Below are 16070 nucleotides of genomic sequence, written 5' to 3'. Positions count from 1 at the left end.
CCCCCTCCCTCCCCTAATCTGTTCCAAGATTCCTAATTCCCCACCACACGACTCCCCTTGCTGTATTTAAATTCATTTCACTCCCTTCCCTTGAAATTTCCTAGCCCATCTCCCATCCTTCAATCCGTTTTCTTTTTAAACTCCTTCCCTTTCCTGTTCCTTTCCCCCTTTACCCTTCCCTTTTCCCTTCTCTTTTCCCTTCCCTTTTCCCTTCTCTTTCCCCTTCCATTTTCCATTCTCTTTCCCCTTCCCTTTTCCTTCTCTTTCCCCTTCCCTTTTCCCTACTCTTTCCCCTTCCCTTTTCTGTGTTCTTTCCCCTTCCCTTTTCCTTTTCTTACCCCTTCCCTTTTCCTTCTCTTTCCCCTTCCTTTTTCCATTCTCTTTTCCCTTCTCTTTTCCCTCCTACCCCTCCCCTTCTTCATTCACTTTCTATTTCCCCTCCTTAAATGTTAATGAAATATAACGGAAGGTTTATGAAATATAACGGAAGGTTAATGAAATAAAACGGAAGGATAATGAAATATAACGGAAGATTAATAAAATATAACAGAAGGTTAATGAAATATAACGGAATATTTATGAAATATTACGGAAGATTTATGAAATAAAACTGAAGGATAATGAAATATAACGGAAGATGAATGAAATATAACAGAAGGTTAATGAAATATAACGAAAGATTTATGAAATATAACGGAAGATTTATGAAATATAGCAGAAGGTTTTTGAAATATAACGGAAGGTTAAGGAAATATAACGGAAGATTAATGAAATATAACGCAAGGATAATGAAATATAACGGAAGCATAATGAAATATAATGGAAGGATAATAAAATATAGCAGAAGAATAATGAAATTTAACGGAAGGATAATAAAATATAACGGAAATATAATGAAATATAACGGAAAAATAATTAAATGTAACGGAAGGTTAATGAAATATAAAGAAAATATAATGAAATATAACAGAAATATAATGAAATATAACGGAAGGATAATGAAATATAACGGAAGGATAATGAAATATAACGAAAGGATAATGAAGTAAAACGGAAGGTTAATGAAATATAACGGAAGGACAATGAAATATAACGGAAGGTTAATGAAATATAACGGAAGGTTAATGAAATATAACGGAAGGTTAATGAAATATAACTGAAACTTAATGAAATATAACGGAAAGATAATGAAATATAACGGAAGGTTAATGAAATATAACGGAAGGTTAATGAAATATAACGGACGGTTAATGAAATATAACGGAAGGTTAATGAAATATAACGGCTAGAATGAGGAAGGATGAGATTGAAAAACTGAAAATGAGAATTATCTCTGTGAGTTTGAAACCTTGACACTGCAGCTAATTGATTCGATGGAACAGGCCTTAAGAGTAGTCCAAGAAGTATAATAGTTAGTGGATGGTGGGGTATAAAGCGTACATGAAAAGATCTAGTTTCAGATTTCAGGAAAAGTAGAAAGAAGGATACTAACTGCTAGTATCTTAAAGTCATAAAAAACATGACGTCGTAGTCTTGTAGGTGATTGTAGAAAAACATGACTTCGTAGTTTTGTAGGTGATTGTAGAAAAACATGACGTCGTATTCTTGTAGGTGATTGTAGAAAACATGACGCCGTAGTCTTGTAGGTGATTGTAGAAAACATGACGTCGTAGTCTTGTAGGTGATAGTAGAAAAACATGACGTCGTAGTCTTGTAGGTGATTGTAGAAAAACATGACGTCGTAGTCTTGTCAGTGATAGTATTATTTTCAATGGATTTCAAATATCGCTATCGTCAATACCAAGATCAAAAAAGAAAATAAAGAAAAGTTGAAAATTTATTTTTGAGTTGAAATTTGAATCTCGAAGCCCTTAAAACCCCTATTAGTTTTAATGTATTTACATTATCTACATACGAAAAAAAGGCATTTTATAATCCGATACAAAATCTAGCTCTCAAAGCCTTACCAATACTCGTCCAGTAACCCTCCCACCTAAATCCTAATTGTCATGTCCATGAGAAATATAACATTTTGGAAAGCTCTTAGAAACTTTTTTACAATTGCAAAATTCCAAATATTTTGTTTTGTTGCTATAAGCCCAGTGAGAAACATGATTAATTCTATTATTTTGAAATTTCCAAATATGAACTTGTATTTGCACAATTTTCAAAAATGTGACCAATTCTTGAAGTAGATACTGTCCAAAAAATTTCAAAAATATTTAAAATGTCATAAGTAATACTATCAGTAAAGATGGGGTAGGATAAAGAGACTAATAATATCAATTATAGTTAAGTGAGGGTCTGGAAAAGTAATACTATCAGTAAAGATGGGGTAGGATAAAGTGACTAATAATATTAATTATAGTTAAGTGAGGGTCTGGAAAAGTAATACTATCAGTAAAGATGGGGTAGGATAAAGTGACTAATAATATTAATTATAGTTAAGTGAGGGTCTGGAAAAGTAATACTATCAGTAAAGATGGGGTAGGATAAAGTGACTAATAATATTAATTATAGTTAAGTGAGGGTCTGGAAAAGTAATACTATCAGTAAAGATGGGGTAGGATAAAGTGACTAATAATATTAATTATAGTTAAGTGAGGGTCTGGAAAAGTAATACTATCAGTAAAGATGGGGTAGGATAAAGTGACTAATAATATTAATTATAGTTAAGTGAGGGTCTGGAAAAGTAATACTATCAGTAAAGATGGGGTAGGATAAAGTGACTAATAATATTAATTATAGTTAAGTGAGGGTCTGGAAAAGTAATACTATCAGTAAAGATGGGGTAGGATAAAGTGACTAATAATATTAATTATAGTTAAGTGAGGGTCTGGAAAAGTAATACTATCAGTAAAGATGGGGTAGGATAAAGTGACTAATAATATTAATTATAGTTAAGTGAGGGTCTGGAAAAGTAATACTATCAGTAAAGATGGGGTAGGATAAAGTGACTAATAATATTAATTATAGTTAAGTGAGGGTCTGGAAAAGTAATACTATCAGTAAAGATGGGGTAGGATAAAGTGACTAATAATATTAATTATAGTTAAGTGAGGGTCTGGAAAAGTAATACTATCAGTAAAGATGGGGTAGGATAAAGTGACTAATAATATTAATTATAGTTAAGTGAGGGTCTGGAAAAGTAATACTATCAGTAAAGATGGGGTAGGATAAAGTGACTAATAATATTAATTATAGTTAAGTGAGGGTCTGNCATAAGGGGGGTAGAAAGGGGAGATGGGTTTTATGTAGATTAAAGTTCCAGGTTTGGAACTACCATATTGGATATTGGTGTTAGAGCATTCTTGAAATTTTATCTTTCTTTCCTTTTTATTTTCTTCTTAAACTTTGTTTTAAACTGAACATGCTGCCACTGATTTAATTAAGCTTATTTATCAACAATAAATAGGATTATTCACGATTTAATTAATCTTGTTTATCAACCATAAATAGGATTATTCACGATTAAATTTATCTTATTTATCAACCATAAACAGGATTATTCACGATTTTATTAAGCTTATTTATCAACCATAAATAGGATTATTCACGATTTAATTAAGCTTATTTATCAACCATAAATAGGATTATTCACGATTTAATTAAGCTTATTTATCAACCATAAATAGGATTATTGACGATTTAATTGTTCACTTTTTCTCTTTAATATTCGTGAGTAATATGTCAATATTTGTCTCAAGGATTAACCGTTTAAAGGACTGTACGATTCTCCATGCAAACATGTTAATGCACGATGCAATGGTGCTCTTTAAAGCATTTTCTGTTGAAATATGAATCATATATCAATGTTTATTATTTCAATTGTGGTTTCTCTTCATGAGTTACTTGCACATTTATATACTAAAGTAAAATATATAGGAATATTCAAAATGTAACTCTTTTAAACATGAAATAATTATTGATCTTATAAAGGTTGCGAAGGGTACCGTTGTGAATCGGGTATTGTCATCTTTTTCAACGAGGGTCACATTTATGAAATTACGCCTATAGTCACTTTAAAAAAGAGTTCCACTAAAATGTGGACAAAATCTTTGTGAAAATATGTTATCAGTCCCTTTAATTTATATTTTGTATTACAGGTGTGGATCTTTAAACTCGTGCACTGTCCCTGTCAACAGTTCTATATTTGGAGATCCTTGTCCTGGAACCTTTAAATATGTGGAGGTGCATTACAGCTGTCTAGAGCAGGGGGCGGGGCTCACCACCCTACAGGAACGCCCCCCTTGGCTCCTGGATCTAACTGCTACGCCTGAGCCTGCGTGGCAGGTCAAACATCTTCTAGAACTAAATTCTTCTCTGCAAACTTCAACCAGGACTTCAGTAACTTCTCCAGGTACACCTTCAACACAAACAGAAGCTCCAGTAGTACCTGGAGCTACTGGAGTAACCGGAGTACATGCAGTACAAGGAGAACCTGGAGAACAAGGAGAACCAGGCGTAAATCTTACTGATAGTGTTCCTACAAAACACCACTCAGGCACACACCACATGTTATCATTATTCTTTTAAAGGGACTGTCAGCGTAATTTCAAATTTCCTCTGTGAATAGATTGCAATGCTTGATTTACAACGGTACCCTCTAAACACACCACATATTAGCATTATTCTTTTAAAGGGACTGTCAGCGTAATTTCAAATTTCCTCTGTGAATAGATTGCAATGCTTGATTTACAACGGTACCCTCTAAAGCTTCTTCTAATCAAGGATTAAGTAAAGATTTTATTAATCTAAACATTTTCATTTGTGGTTTATTTTTCTTGTATGAAAGAACCAATGGACAATAAACAAATAAACAAGGTTTGAATCAGAAAAACGACGTCATTTTCTAAATTTTCTATGGCTGGGGATAATATCGTTGTAAATTATGTGTAAGTACATTTGGATGAAGGGTCAATGACGCTGACAGTTCCTTAAACCTAATTCTATATTTTTCAATTTCTCTACCTCGTAGAACAATTTATTGTGTTTCTTTTATCCTGCTCCTATATTTTCCCACATTTATCACGAGTTTAACATTTTTCTGAAACAGTTCTATTTCGCCATTTTATTTTATTATTTCGCTTAGTTCTTTTTTAAATGGATATTTTAGCATTTTATTTCTGATGAGTTTCTTTTCCGCTATATTGTTACTTCGTAAAGTCCATTTAATTTTCTTCTATATCGTATCCTATATTTTTTTTCTGTGTTTTCTTGAGTTAAATCTTGAGAGGACTCATTTTATACCCCCTAGACCTGTTTGCAATATGCATAGATTCTATTTAGAACACGAGTTTATGTTTAACAGGCTTTAAATGCAGCCGGAAAAATCATCTGAGAAAAAAGATTATTTAATGAAAGGTTATAAAGCATGTTTTTTTAAATTAAACTTTTAAAAGAAGGTTGAAATGCACAATATTCTTTAAATCCATGCATAAACTTTGTAAATTTTGAATAGTTGAATATAAATGTGGTATGTTGAGAAGGTTGGGACGAATTGAAGGATGAATCCAGGTGGAGGGGAGAACAGGGAGATGATGAATACGACCCTGATCAAATATTTACTCTCGGATCCGAACCCTGTTCCAGAACATTCTCCCGAGGGATTCTCTGGACCTGGGACGGAGAGGAGAGGGATGTTATCCAACCTTGTCCCTCGGATGCACTAGGAGTAGCAACCTGGAGCTGTCTAAATCAAGGTTGGGACGGAGAATCTCCGAACCTCAGTGGATGTAAATCAACCTGGATTACGGAGTTAACACGTGATATTGAGTTTAATCCCGGAGAACGTATTCTCTCTGATCTAGCAGCATATACAAGATCAAGAGCTCTCTACGGAGGAGATATTCTTCAAACTATGATAATGCTCCGAACCCTGAGAGTGGAGCAGGAGCAAAAACTAGAGAAGATAGAGCAAAGGGAGAAAAGGGAAGCTAAAGCAGCAGAATTATTCCATAGTGTTCTGCTTACAGGAAATAATTTTCTCCGAGCAGACCAATACTCGGCTTGGAAGGATCTGGAGTTAGAGCAAAGAGCTGCAGCTGGAAGCAGCTTTATTCAAGAGATGTTTAATACAGCTACAGTACTGGCTAGAAATCTAGGCGCCAGGGATAGATTCGAACAGAGAACTGAACATGTACAGAACTCTATCCGGGTGTTTAATTCCTACCCGGAGCAGGACTTGGAGTTTCTAGATCTAGGAGGAACCCAGACCAGGGTTCAGCTCAGAGTAGAAGATTTAACTGAGACGAGAGACAGCATTGAACCAATCCAACTCACATTCTTTAGCTATGATGGTTTAGACAAGGTCCTGCCCTCCTCCTCCCTACCCCGTGTCAGGTTTCTCAACTCTGATATTGTAAGTTTGTTGTATGCCAGGAGAACTCAACCGTCTCTAACCTTTCCTCTCCGGGTCACCCTGGAGCACAGACAGAGAAACTTGTCCTCCTCCTCCTGCGTGAGCTGGGACACCTCATATAATTCTTGGACTGAATCAGGCTGTCAAGTTGAATCTACTAATCAGTCCCATACAACGTGTATCTGTGACAGCAGTCCTGCAACCATTGCTCTTCTTGCTGAGATGATCCCTGCAGGAGAAGAGTTAAATGAAGATATTGGTTCTCTCCTTGGTATTCTTCTAGCAGTAGTTACTGGAGTATTCCTCACCTTCCTCATAGTTCTCCTCACCTGGAAGTTCTGTTTACATAGAGACCAAGATAAACGGTCCAGGGTTTATATCTCCTGTATCTGTAAGGACGGAGACGAGGATTATTATCCTAACATCAACTCCTCCCCAACCTCTACAACATTATCTGATGATCCAACCCAAACCTCAAACTATTCTCTGGGTAAGGACCTAGTTTTCCCTTCTCATGTATCCCCTCAGTCGTTTCAACCACCTGGAGAACAGTGTCAAATTCATAGACCACTAGGGCAGCAATCCTTGTACAAATCTATCACGCAGCGATCAGACCGATATTCTAGCGATCTTCTATCAACACATCGATCTTGCAATAGTCAATCAGTTTACAGACTGAGCGATCATCAATCTGTGTACAGACTAAGCGATCAGCAATCCATTTATCGAACCTTAATTGGCGATGATAGTAGCGCATTTAGATCTGATGATCAGAGTACATTATACAGACTTACAGCTGAACCTGGTACTTTACACAGACCTGGAGCAGACCACGGTACATTGCACAGACCCGGAGTAAACCTCAGTACCATGCCTAGACCTGGAGCTGAACCTGGTGTTATTCTCAGACCTGGAACGGAACCTACACTATACAGAACCAAGAGACAGGATATCAACACTCTGTCAGGAGTTCTCTCTCCAATACAACTCAAAGATGAAACCAATCATTACTTTAGACCAGTGAGTCCCAGTGGACACATATACATGGAGATAGATCCTATATTCTCCGGACCCCAGACAACACAGGATGGAGATATGGTCTTCACTAAAGATAATGAACAGGACTTCCAACTATCAGATGCAAGTGACGATGACCTGAGACGGAGTTTGAATAAAACAATCTCCAGGTATAGTGAGGATCAACCACTGCTCCGCACACCCTTGAGACGGAGCAATCCTGTTCGTTCTTGTCAGGTTCACTCAACCTTTACTGGTTTATCAAGGTTTGGAGCAGGAGAAACCCCAAACCTGGAGACTCCAATTACAATTGCATTAACTCAGGAGGGGAATGAGTATGTAAGCTTGAACCTGGAGCGAGGGTTCGGACGAAGAACGCTTCCTCCAGAGTTCTGCAAAAACCAAACCCAGCTGAGGCGTAAATAAAACAAAATGCATTTTCGTGAATTTCCTGACTAAATCATTTCCGCGATTAAAAGAAAGAGATTAGTCCAGTTCTCCAGGTACCTGTCAGACCTGGTGTGTATTTAACCCTGGAGCTTGAATACAAGATCTAGTAATCTCCTGTCAGAACATAAACCTTGATAAGTATAAGAAGATTGGAGACAAGCAGAGAGAAGGAGAGAGAGAGAGACCTTAATAAACTTTAATCCGAGGGTTTTTATTCAAGAGTGTGGGACGGATACGTCTGCTTTGCACAATCCTGAGATAGAGCGATACTTCGTGAGATAGAGATATGGATAACAGGACGAATCTGGATCAAGGAGAGAACTCAACCTTACTCTATAGGTCTACAGTAGATACAGAGAAAACCTTTTCTAGGTCTACAGTAGATACAGAGAAAACCTTTTCTAGGTCTACAGTAGATACAGAGAAAACCTTTTCTAGGTCTATAGTAGATACAGAGAGAACCTTTTCTAGGTCTACAGTAGATACAGAGAGAACCTTCTCTAGGTCTACAGCAGATACAGAAAGAACCTTCTCTAGAACTACAGTAGATACACAGAAACCTTCTCTAGGTCTACAGTAGATACAGAGAAAACCTTTTCTAGGTCTACAGTAGATACAGAGAAAACCTTTTATAGGTCTACAGTAGATACAGAGCCATCTTTAGGTCTGCAGTAGATACAGAGAAAACCTTCTCTAGATCTACAGTAAATACAGAGAGAACCTTCTCTAGATCTACAGTAGATGCAGAGAAAAGCTTCTCTAGATCTACAGTAAATACAGAGAAAACCTTCTCTAGATCTACAGTAGATACAGAGAGAGAACCTTTTCTAGGTCTACAGTAGATACAGAGAGAACCTTCTCTAGTTCTACTGTAGATACTGAGAGAACCTTCTCTAGGTCTACAGTAGATACAAAGAGAACCTTCTCTAGGTCTACAGATAAAGAGTGAAGAAAACTAAACCTAAATTCCATAAGTATTTTTTATGACGAGAAAACGAGACTCCAAAAATGGATAATGTATGCATCTCTTGCATGCATTTTGCATATTAGTGTCTACTGTCTATATTTACATTTATGTAAACAGAGAAAAAGTATTTCTAACCTTCTCTAAGGGTATTCTTTTAAAGAGAAGTAACATGAAACAATCCGAGCACGGAAAGATAAAGAAAAACAATCTAAAAAACACAATTTTAATGTTCTTAAAAACATTACATAAAAAAGAGATAAATCAGAATAATACCTCCCCCAAATGCATTAAAGAGACTGTATACGTTATTTCAAGTCGATCTTTATTTGTAGACTGGTCTGTCCGATTAACAACGCGGCTTGCTCTTTAATTCAGAGGATGAACAAGATATTCTAAATTAATTATTTTCAACTTGGGTTTTCCTGGAAAAAAACTGATTTCGAAATTATAATGCAGAGACAAAGAAGCAAATTGTCAGAATTTGATATTTTTTAAAGGAAGGGTTTTGCGAAATATAAATTTTTTTATTTTTCAAAATCTGAGAATTACTTTTGAAAAAAATTTATTCCTGTTTCGAAGATTTTTGTTAAAGAAGACGATATTTTCATATTTTCCCGGAATGTTCGAAAATCCAGCGCCAGCGAAATGTATTTTTTTTAAATCAAAATAATATGAAATATTAACTATATACAAATGCGTCAAAAAATAATCGGTGACTATTGTTCGTAATATCTGAATGATTTGTTTGAAATTAAATTGATTTGTTTACGATCCGTGTTGAATGTTGCAACTTTCCAAATTTGTATGGACACAACAGATAGGAGTAAGATTAGTTGCGATCAAAAGCGCTTATTTTTCGCCATAAGCCTATACCCCCTTTAATTTTACGCGAACAGTCCCTTTAAGAAAAAAACATTCCTTATTGTTACTCAGAAACAGACTTCAAGAGTAGTTTGCGAATCGAACATTCTACTCAGCAAATATGAATATAGATTCTCTTGTAATTACGTGTACACGAACAAGTGCACACGTACAAGTGTACACTGTACAATGTACAGTCCCTTTAATATATTGTATATTCTATAAAGATAATGTTCTCTGCACTATGCAAGACATACCGTCTCAATATTCTCAATATTTTACACCAGTTTACAAAGTACATAAATATAAATAAGATCAGATACAATTTAAATCAAGAATTTTTAGAGAATAAAAGACTTTTGGGGCACTTTTAGGACATTTAACAACAGATATTTGTCGTTTTAAACAACCATTAGTTATTTGAGGATAGTTGACATTTACTTAATTCAGGAATTTAAACAATAAAAGAACACTTTATAAAAAAAAAGACGAAAAACAGTTTAATTTGCTATCTCTATTTTGTGAATCCCGTTTAAGTCTCATATTTGTTGTACAATGTATATTCATTGATCGATTGCATGAGTTCATATTCTAAATTAGTAATCAATCATTACACTAATTGATTTAATTAAACCTTTAGATTTATTATCTGTTAAAGGGTCAATCGACATAACTCAAAGTGACCCTTTTTTCCAACATTTCTGTGTCCGATTCAAAATTTTCAATTGCAGGTGAAAATTTTAAATTTTAAAAATTTATATATTTCAGAAAAACGACGATATCTTCCATATTGCTAATCCGATTAAGGGTTAGAGGTACCGTTGTGAATCGCGTATATTATGCTTTAAACTAAGATGTCCTTGTAACCAGTCCTTTAAAAACAGAAACTATAAATTAATCCTAATTGTTACGGACAATAATAGAAATAACCTTTTTATGTTTAAGTTTTGTATTTCAAACATATCAACAATTCTACTATCTATCTATCTATCTAACTATATCTAGTCAATGTACTTGTCATGATTATATCTATGTATTTCACTGTTCATTTTATTTTTGTGAAAATAAAATAAATAAAGTAATTAAAATCTATTTTTTATCTCAATCTTAAGAATTTAGATGGTCAAAGATGAAATAGAAATAGAAGAAAATCAAAGAAAAATATGTTAAGCAAAGGAATTGAGTCTTTGACACAAACTCAGACTTGCAAACCAATGTCGCATATATATGTTTATATATATATATTAAATTATGGATTATAACAGATTAAATAATCTAAGTTTAAAATATTTAAGATTGACACCATTAGGTTGCAAAGATAAGAAGAAAAAAATTAAGTTAGGGGCAAAGACTCAATTACTTTAAAGCAAAATTAATAGAGAATGGTTTAAAACATTCTAGATTGGAAATTTTAATATTTATTTTTTGTGGATATATAACAAGACACAAACAATATGCTTTATTAAACAGTACAATTCATAATCTTCTTCTCATTCTTTTTTTCCAATCTCATCTTGTCCAAACCACTTTCTTGGAAAGGAATTGAGTTTTTGCAACAGATTCAAATTTTCTAATTCCAATATGTGTATGATCTGATGGTGTACCTGTAAACCTGTCATATTTCAAACTCAGATTATTTCTTGATCTAACAAAGTTTATATTTTGAAATATCTAAGGTTTTATTGCATATTTGGTTTCAAAGATATGAAGAAAATCAGAGTTTGTGGCAAAAAATTCAGTCCCTATTGCCAAAATCATAACTTTCTTCTAAATGCTTTGACGACAAAAATTAGTTAAATATAATTGTTTTAATAGGGGGGGGGGGGAGTTTTTATTCTGCTTTTTAAGACAAATTAAGACTGGAGTTGATAATAATAGTCCTACTTTTCCAAACCCTTTCTCATTTATAAAAAAAAATTTGAAATCAAATTCCAAATTTTAACTTGAAAAAAAAACAATAAAAAATTACGTTGGAAAAAAAAGTTGCATTGTTGAAATATATTAAAGCATAAATCCATTTTTAATTTTTTACATTGATTAATTATAAATCTCTCAATTTCAGAATTTAATTAAAGTTGACAAATATTATTTTGAAAACGTGCAAATTTGACTTTAAAAATCCTCTGATTTACAAAAAAAAATGGCGCGAAAAGAATTAATTGGAGCATAATGAGTGAAAAATCCCCCCAGTCAAAAATTACTTTAGCTTTTCAGGCAAAACAAATGTTATTTACTCAAAGATAGAATTTTTTTTTCAGAATATAACTGTTTTTCTTAAAACACAAAATTAAAAAATAACAGTATAAACTTTGTTGTAGTTAATATCGACATTTTTGTCCATATCAGATACAGAATATTCATTTCCCCTTTTCCTTTGCATCATTGTGATACCTTTAGTTATAAATCAAGAGTTAATATAAAAGTTTGAAAATATGAGTGTCTTTATTAAATGAAATTGTCTTCTTATCTTTCTATGTAATATAACAAGACATTCATACAAACGGCTGAACCGATTAGGTTGAAATTTTTTGTGGACACTTATGGGGGGGGCGGGGGCTTCTTATAGGTTAAAAAATCGAAATTTCTTTTCCCGAATTTTTTTTCCACTGGCAACGCCGAGCCCTTCATCTAGTTTATTATATTAATTAAACCATAAAATGAAATATTTTTAAGGTAAAAATAAAAGAATATTTTTGAAACATTAAAAAATAAATCCGCAAATTCAATTTTTTTTGACAAAATAAAATTTCTTTAAAAATTGATGGAAAATGTTTCTTCTATGTTTTTCCAAAATTTCATAAAAAAAATTTACCAATAATTAAAAAATACATGACAAAAAAAATTTAAATTGTTTTTTTTGTGTTCGTTTTTTTGAGAGACTGCGCAACCAAATTGTTGAAATCTTCTCTTCTCTTCTCTCCTTTTACTTTTCTTCTTATTTTCTCTTCTCTTCTCTTCTTCTCTTCTTCTCTTCTCTTTGAAAATTTAGCAGCAATGTTAACGAGCTATCCATCACAGATTTCCACTATTTCTTGCGGATTTATCAAACTCTTTCAAATATTTATGAATTAAGAAATTTTAGAAACAATAGAATGTACATTTTCCAACGTTTTCTCATTTTTAATTTTAAAAAACGGGTTTCGCAAATCTGTTGTCAATGTTTCTAAAAATATTTGTGATTCTTATTGGAACATTTCAGTGTTTTTATACCTAAAGTCAATAACAAACAAAAATTTTAAATGTTTTTTACTCATCCTGTATCTATGCATACACATGGGAATTAAATCCCTGGATTAAGGGTACGGAAGCATCAAGGTTTAATCCTTGAATCAGATTTTTAATCCTTGTAAGAACCTGCAGGGTATAAGTATAGTTGTACAAAGATCAGAATATACCATTTTAATGTGTTTAATCAAAGTTTCAATCACAAAACAAACTAAACAAACAAAAAAACGTTTTCAAATCAATAACACGATCATTTTGAACGAACTTAAAAAAATATTGATTTTTTTACTGAACGAACAATTTTTCAAATGAGCTTATAATATCGATTTTTAATGATCAAAAAGTTTTAGTGAACGAAAATGTTACTGAACGCCTGATCTCACTGACCGAATTGAAAAAGCCGAACGCTCCCATCCCTAAAAGTGAGATTGATAAAAATAAGGAATAGGAAAACGACATTTTAGAAATTTATTTAAAAGCAAATAGTTCTATCAGTAGCTTGGAAACCAACATTTTAAGTAAAATTTGTCTGTGTACAATACACAATTGTTTGTTTTTTTATTTTCATTGGAGTACTTAAATCATAACTTGAGTTTAAAACATTAATTGTGAACCACTAGCATAACTTTAATATCTTTAACCACATAAACATTTTTTTAAATCTATGTATTTTTGTCCCATTTATACGTGTTGTTAGTGTGATTACCCAATCCAGCTTTTGCTAGAAAACTTATTAAACCCCGTTAACATTTTCTGCCCATATTCTCTCAAGAATTTTTTTAATTTTAAGAATTATAATTTATTTGATTATTTTCAAAGAAGGTTTAATCATGGTGAAAAAACAAATCTAGCAAAAAAAATTTATTTGTTTACATATTGTTATCTATATACTGTTGAACCTGTTGCTCCAGTATATAGAGAGGACCTGCAGCCTGGAGAACAACCTCATGGAAATCCTTGATATTAAACTTGTCTCCTAGCTTGGTTTCGGCTGTAGCTCTTAGCTCTCTGATCTTCATCTGCCCTATCTTGTATCCAGTAGCTTGCCCAGGCCAGGTTACATAGCGGTTAACCTCTCCCCTGATATTCTCCTTGCTAGCTGCTGTATGGGTCAACATAAACTCAACAGCCTGCTCCCTTGTCCAACCTAGAGCATGCATACCTGTATCTACAACAAGACGACATGCTCTAAATATCTCCTCACTAAGATGTCCATATCTATCCAATGGGTTAGAGTACAGTCCCATATCAAACCCCAGAGATTCACTGTACAAACCCCATCCCTCTGTATAAGCTGTGTTTATTGGGAATCTGGTAGGAGTCTGGGAATATATTCTATCCTCCATTGATTTACGGAACATAGGCCATTCAGTTCTCTCTAGCATATAGGAACCCTGGAGATGATGCCCTGGGTTGGTTTCATGAAGACTTAGACTAATCATCTCATATTTAGGTTGGCTCTGGTACTTGTGTGTGTTTACATACAGACGTCCTGGTCGCGTGCCATCTGGAGTTCCTGCAATATAATAGGCAGCAGCGGCGTCAGGGGTGTTAGCAGGGACCTCTGTTATTTCAAGTTTTGTTGTTGGTTTTGAATGAAAGATTTGAAGGAGTTCTTGATCAATCTTGTTCTCAATAATATCCTTGAATGAATCTAATAGTTCCTGGGGGGAGTTAAAGAAGTTGTTCTCATCAGTCCTCAGCATCTCAATGAACTCTGGTAGGGTGAGATTAAGTCCCATCTCCTTGACAATCTCTCTCATCTCTTCTTCAATCCTTTCAACCTCATCTAACCCCTTCTGATGTATCTGCTCTGCAGTCAGGTTGGTTGAGGTGTGGAAGGCAAGACAAGCCTTGTAATACTCTGGCGACACACTTGATGCTCCTATTTCAGGTCTTGTAGCAGAAGCATATTCAGCAGATAAGAAGTCAGCTAGTATCATGAATCCAGACTGTACAGAGGATTCTATGGCAGAGTAAGCTTCTGCCTGAAGTCTACTGTTTTCCTCTGCAGTAAAGTTTAAAGTTTTGAATGGTTCAAAGAATATGGTTTCCTTTGGTTCTCCAAGATGAGATCTACACTGTTCTTCAACCCCCTCCATGGATACTGCATTGTTGGTTCGGTTCATAGTCATTCCTTTCCTCATCATACCGACAATCTGTTCAGCTAGAGTAGAGAATTTGGAGTATCTTGAGATTATATCATCATAGTCCTTGATAGTTTCTGGTGGACCCCACTCTATCAGCTTCTGCAAATCCACCTGAACTCCTTCCATATAGTTCATAGGGTAGTAGAATCCTGTAAAGGGAAACCCAGAGATGAAGGTTTGAAGCTCTGCAATGAAAAATCTAAGGTTCAAGTTTTGCTCTGGGTCTGTAGTAGAACTGAGCAGTTCCTCCGCTCTACTTTTAAATTCCTGACATGAGGCCAAATCTTCATTAAACCTGGTTTCAGTAAACTGCTCCAGTATATCATTATGCTCCCTGCTCCCAACCAATGTGCTAAACTCCGGGCTTCGCTCCAACCTCCAATCCCAGAATTCATCAAACAAATCCGATATAGGGGTTATTTCAGCAACTCTCACATATCCACAGTTAACCAACCCTGCAATCTGCAGACAAAGTAATAGCAAAGTGACAAGCATGATAAATGTTAGGAGAGAACTGAATAAAAAATACAAGATAAGGAATATTTAACAATATTTAACAATTATAGCATATTAGAAGATAAGACTTGGAATTTTGTATCCATGTATTCTCATTGCTCAAGAAAATTTCTAATTGTTTGTTTAAAAGATAATATTTCTAATTGTTTGTTTAAAAGATAATATTTCTAATTGTTTGTTTAAAAGATAATATTTCTAATTGTTTGTTTAAAAGATAATATTTCTAATTGTTTGTTTAAAAGATAATATTTCTAATTGTTTGTTTAAAAGATAATATTTCTAATTGTTTGTTTAAAAGATAATATTTCTAATTGTTTGTTTAAAAGATAATATTTCTAATTGTTTGTTTAAAAGATAATATTTCTAATTGTTTGTTTAAAAGATAATATTTCTAATTGTTTGTTTAANCCCCCCCCCCCCCGGCCAGATAGGGTTAACAAAGGTCGCTGAGGATTTTTCTTTCACATGGTTTTGAAACTACAAAAACCAGCGCGACATTTTAACGAGAATTACGCTGTTTTCT

General features: G+C 33.9%; 2 protein-coding genes across 3 annotated transcripts in view; one reads left to right on the top strand and one right to left on the bottom strand.

The window, feature by feature from the left end:
- The window catches only part of LOC111700722 (latrophilin Cirl), a 23329-nt gene extending 13999 nt beyond the window's left edge, over positions 1–9330 (top strand). The window contains exons 4-6 of one of the 2 annotated variants that reach the window (XR_002765038.1): positions 4107–4504; positions 5490–8167; positions 8201–9330. Coding sequence is in view for 1 of the 2 variants with exons in the window: in XM_023471733.1 (XP_023327501.1) it covers positions 4107–4504; positions 5490–7804 (2713 nt within the window). In the remaining variant the exon portion in view is untranslated. Of the gene's footprint in view, positions 1–4106; positions 4505–5489 lie in introns of both variants that reach the window. The other variant, XM_023471733.1, reaches the window with a different exon arrangement.
- A 4397-nt stretch (positions 9331–13727) lies between these two features.
- Positions 13728–15556, bottom strand: LOC111700723 (uncharacterized). The gene has a single exon (XM_023471735.1). It carries the CDS (start codon positions 15524–15526, stop codon positions 13751–13753), a length of 1776 nt encoding a protein of 591 aa, XP_023327503.1. The 5' UTR covers positions 15527–15556; the 3' UTR covers positions 13728–13750.
- Between the last annotated feature and the right edge of the window lie 514 nt (positions 15557–16070).

This window comes from Eurytemora carolleeae, unplaced genomic scaffold, assembly GCF_000591075.1.
Source record: "Eurytemora carolleeae unplaced genomic scaffold, Eaff_2.0 scaffold418, whole genome shotgun sequence".
Classification (NCBI taxonomy): Eukaryota; Metazoa; Arthropoda; class Copepoda; order Calanoida; family Temoridae; genus Eurytemora; species Eurytemora carolleeae.
Note: the sequence above shows the minus strand (reverse complement) of the source record. Positions and strands in the feature narration are given on the sequence as shown.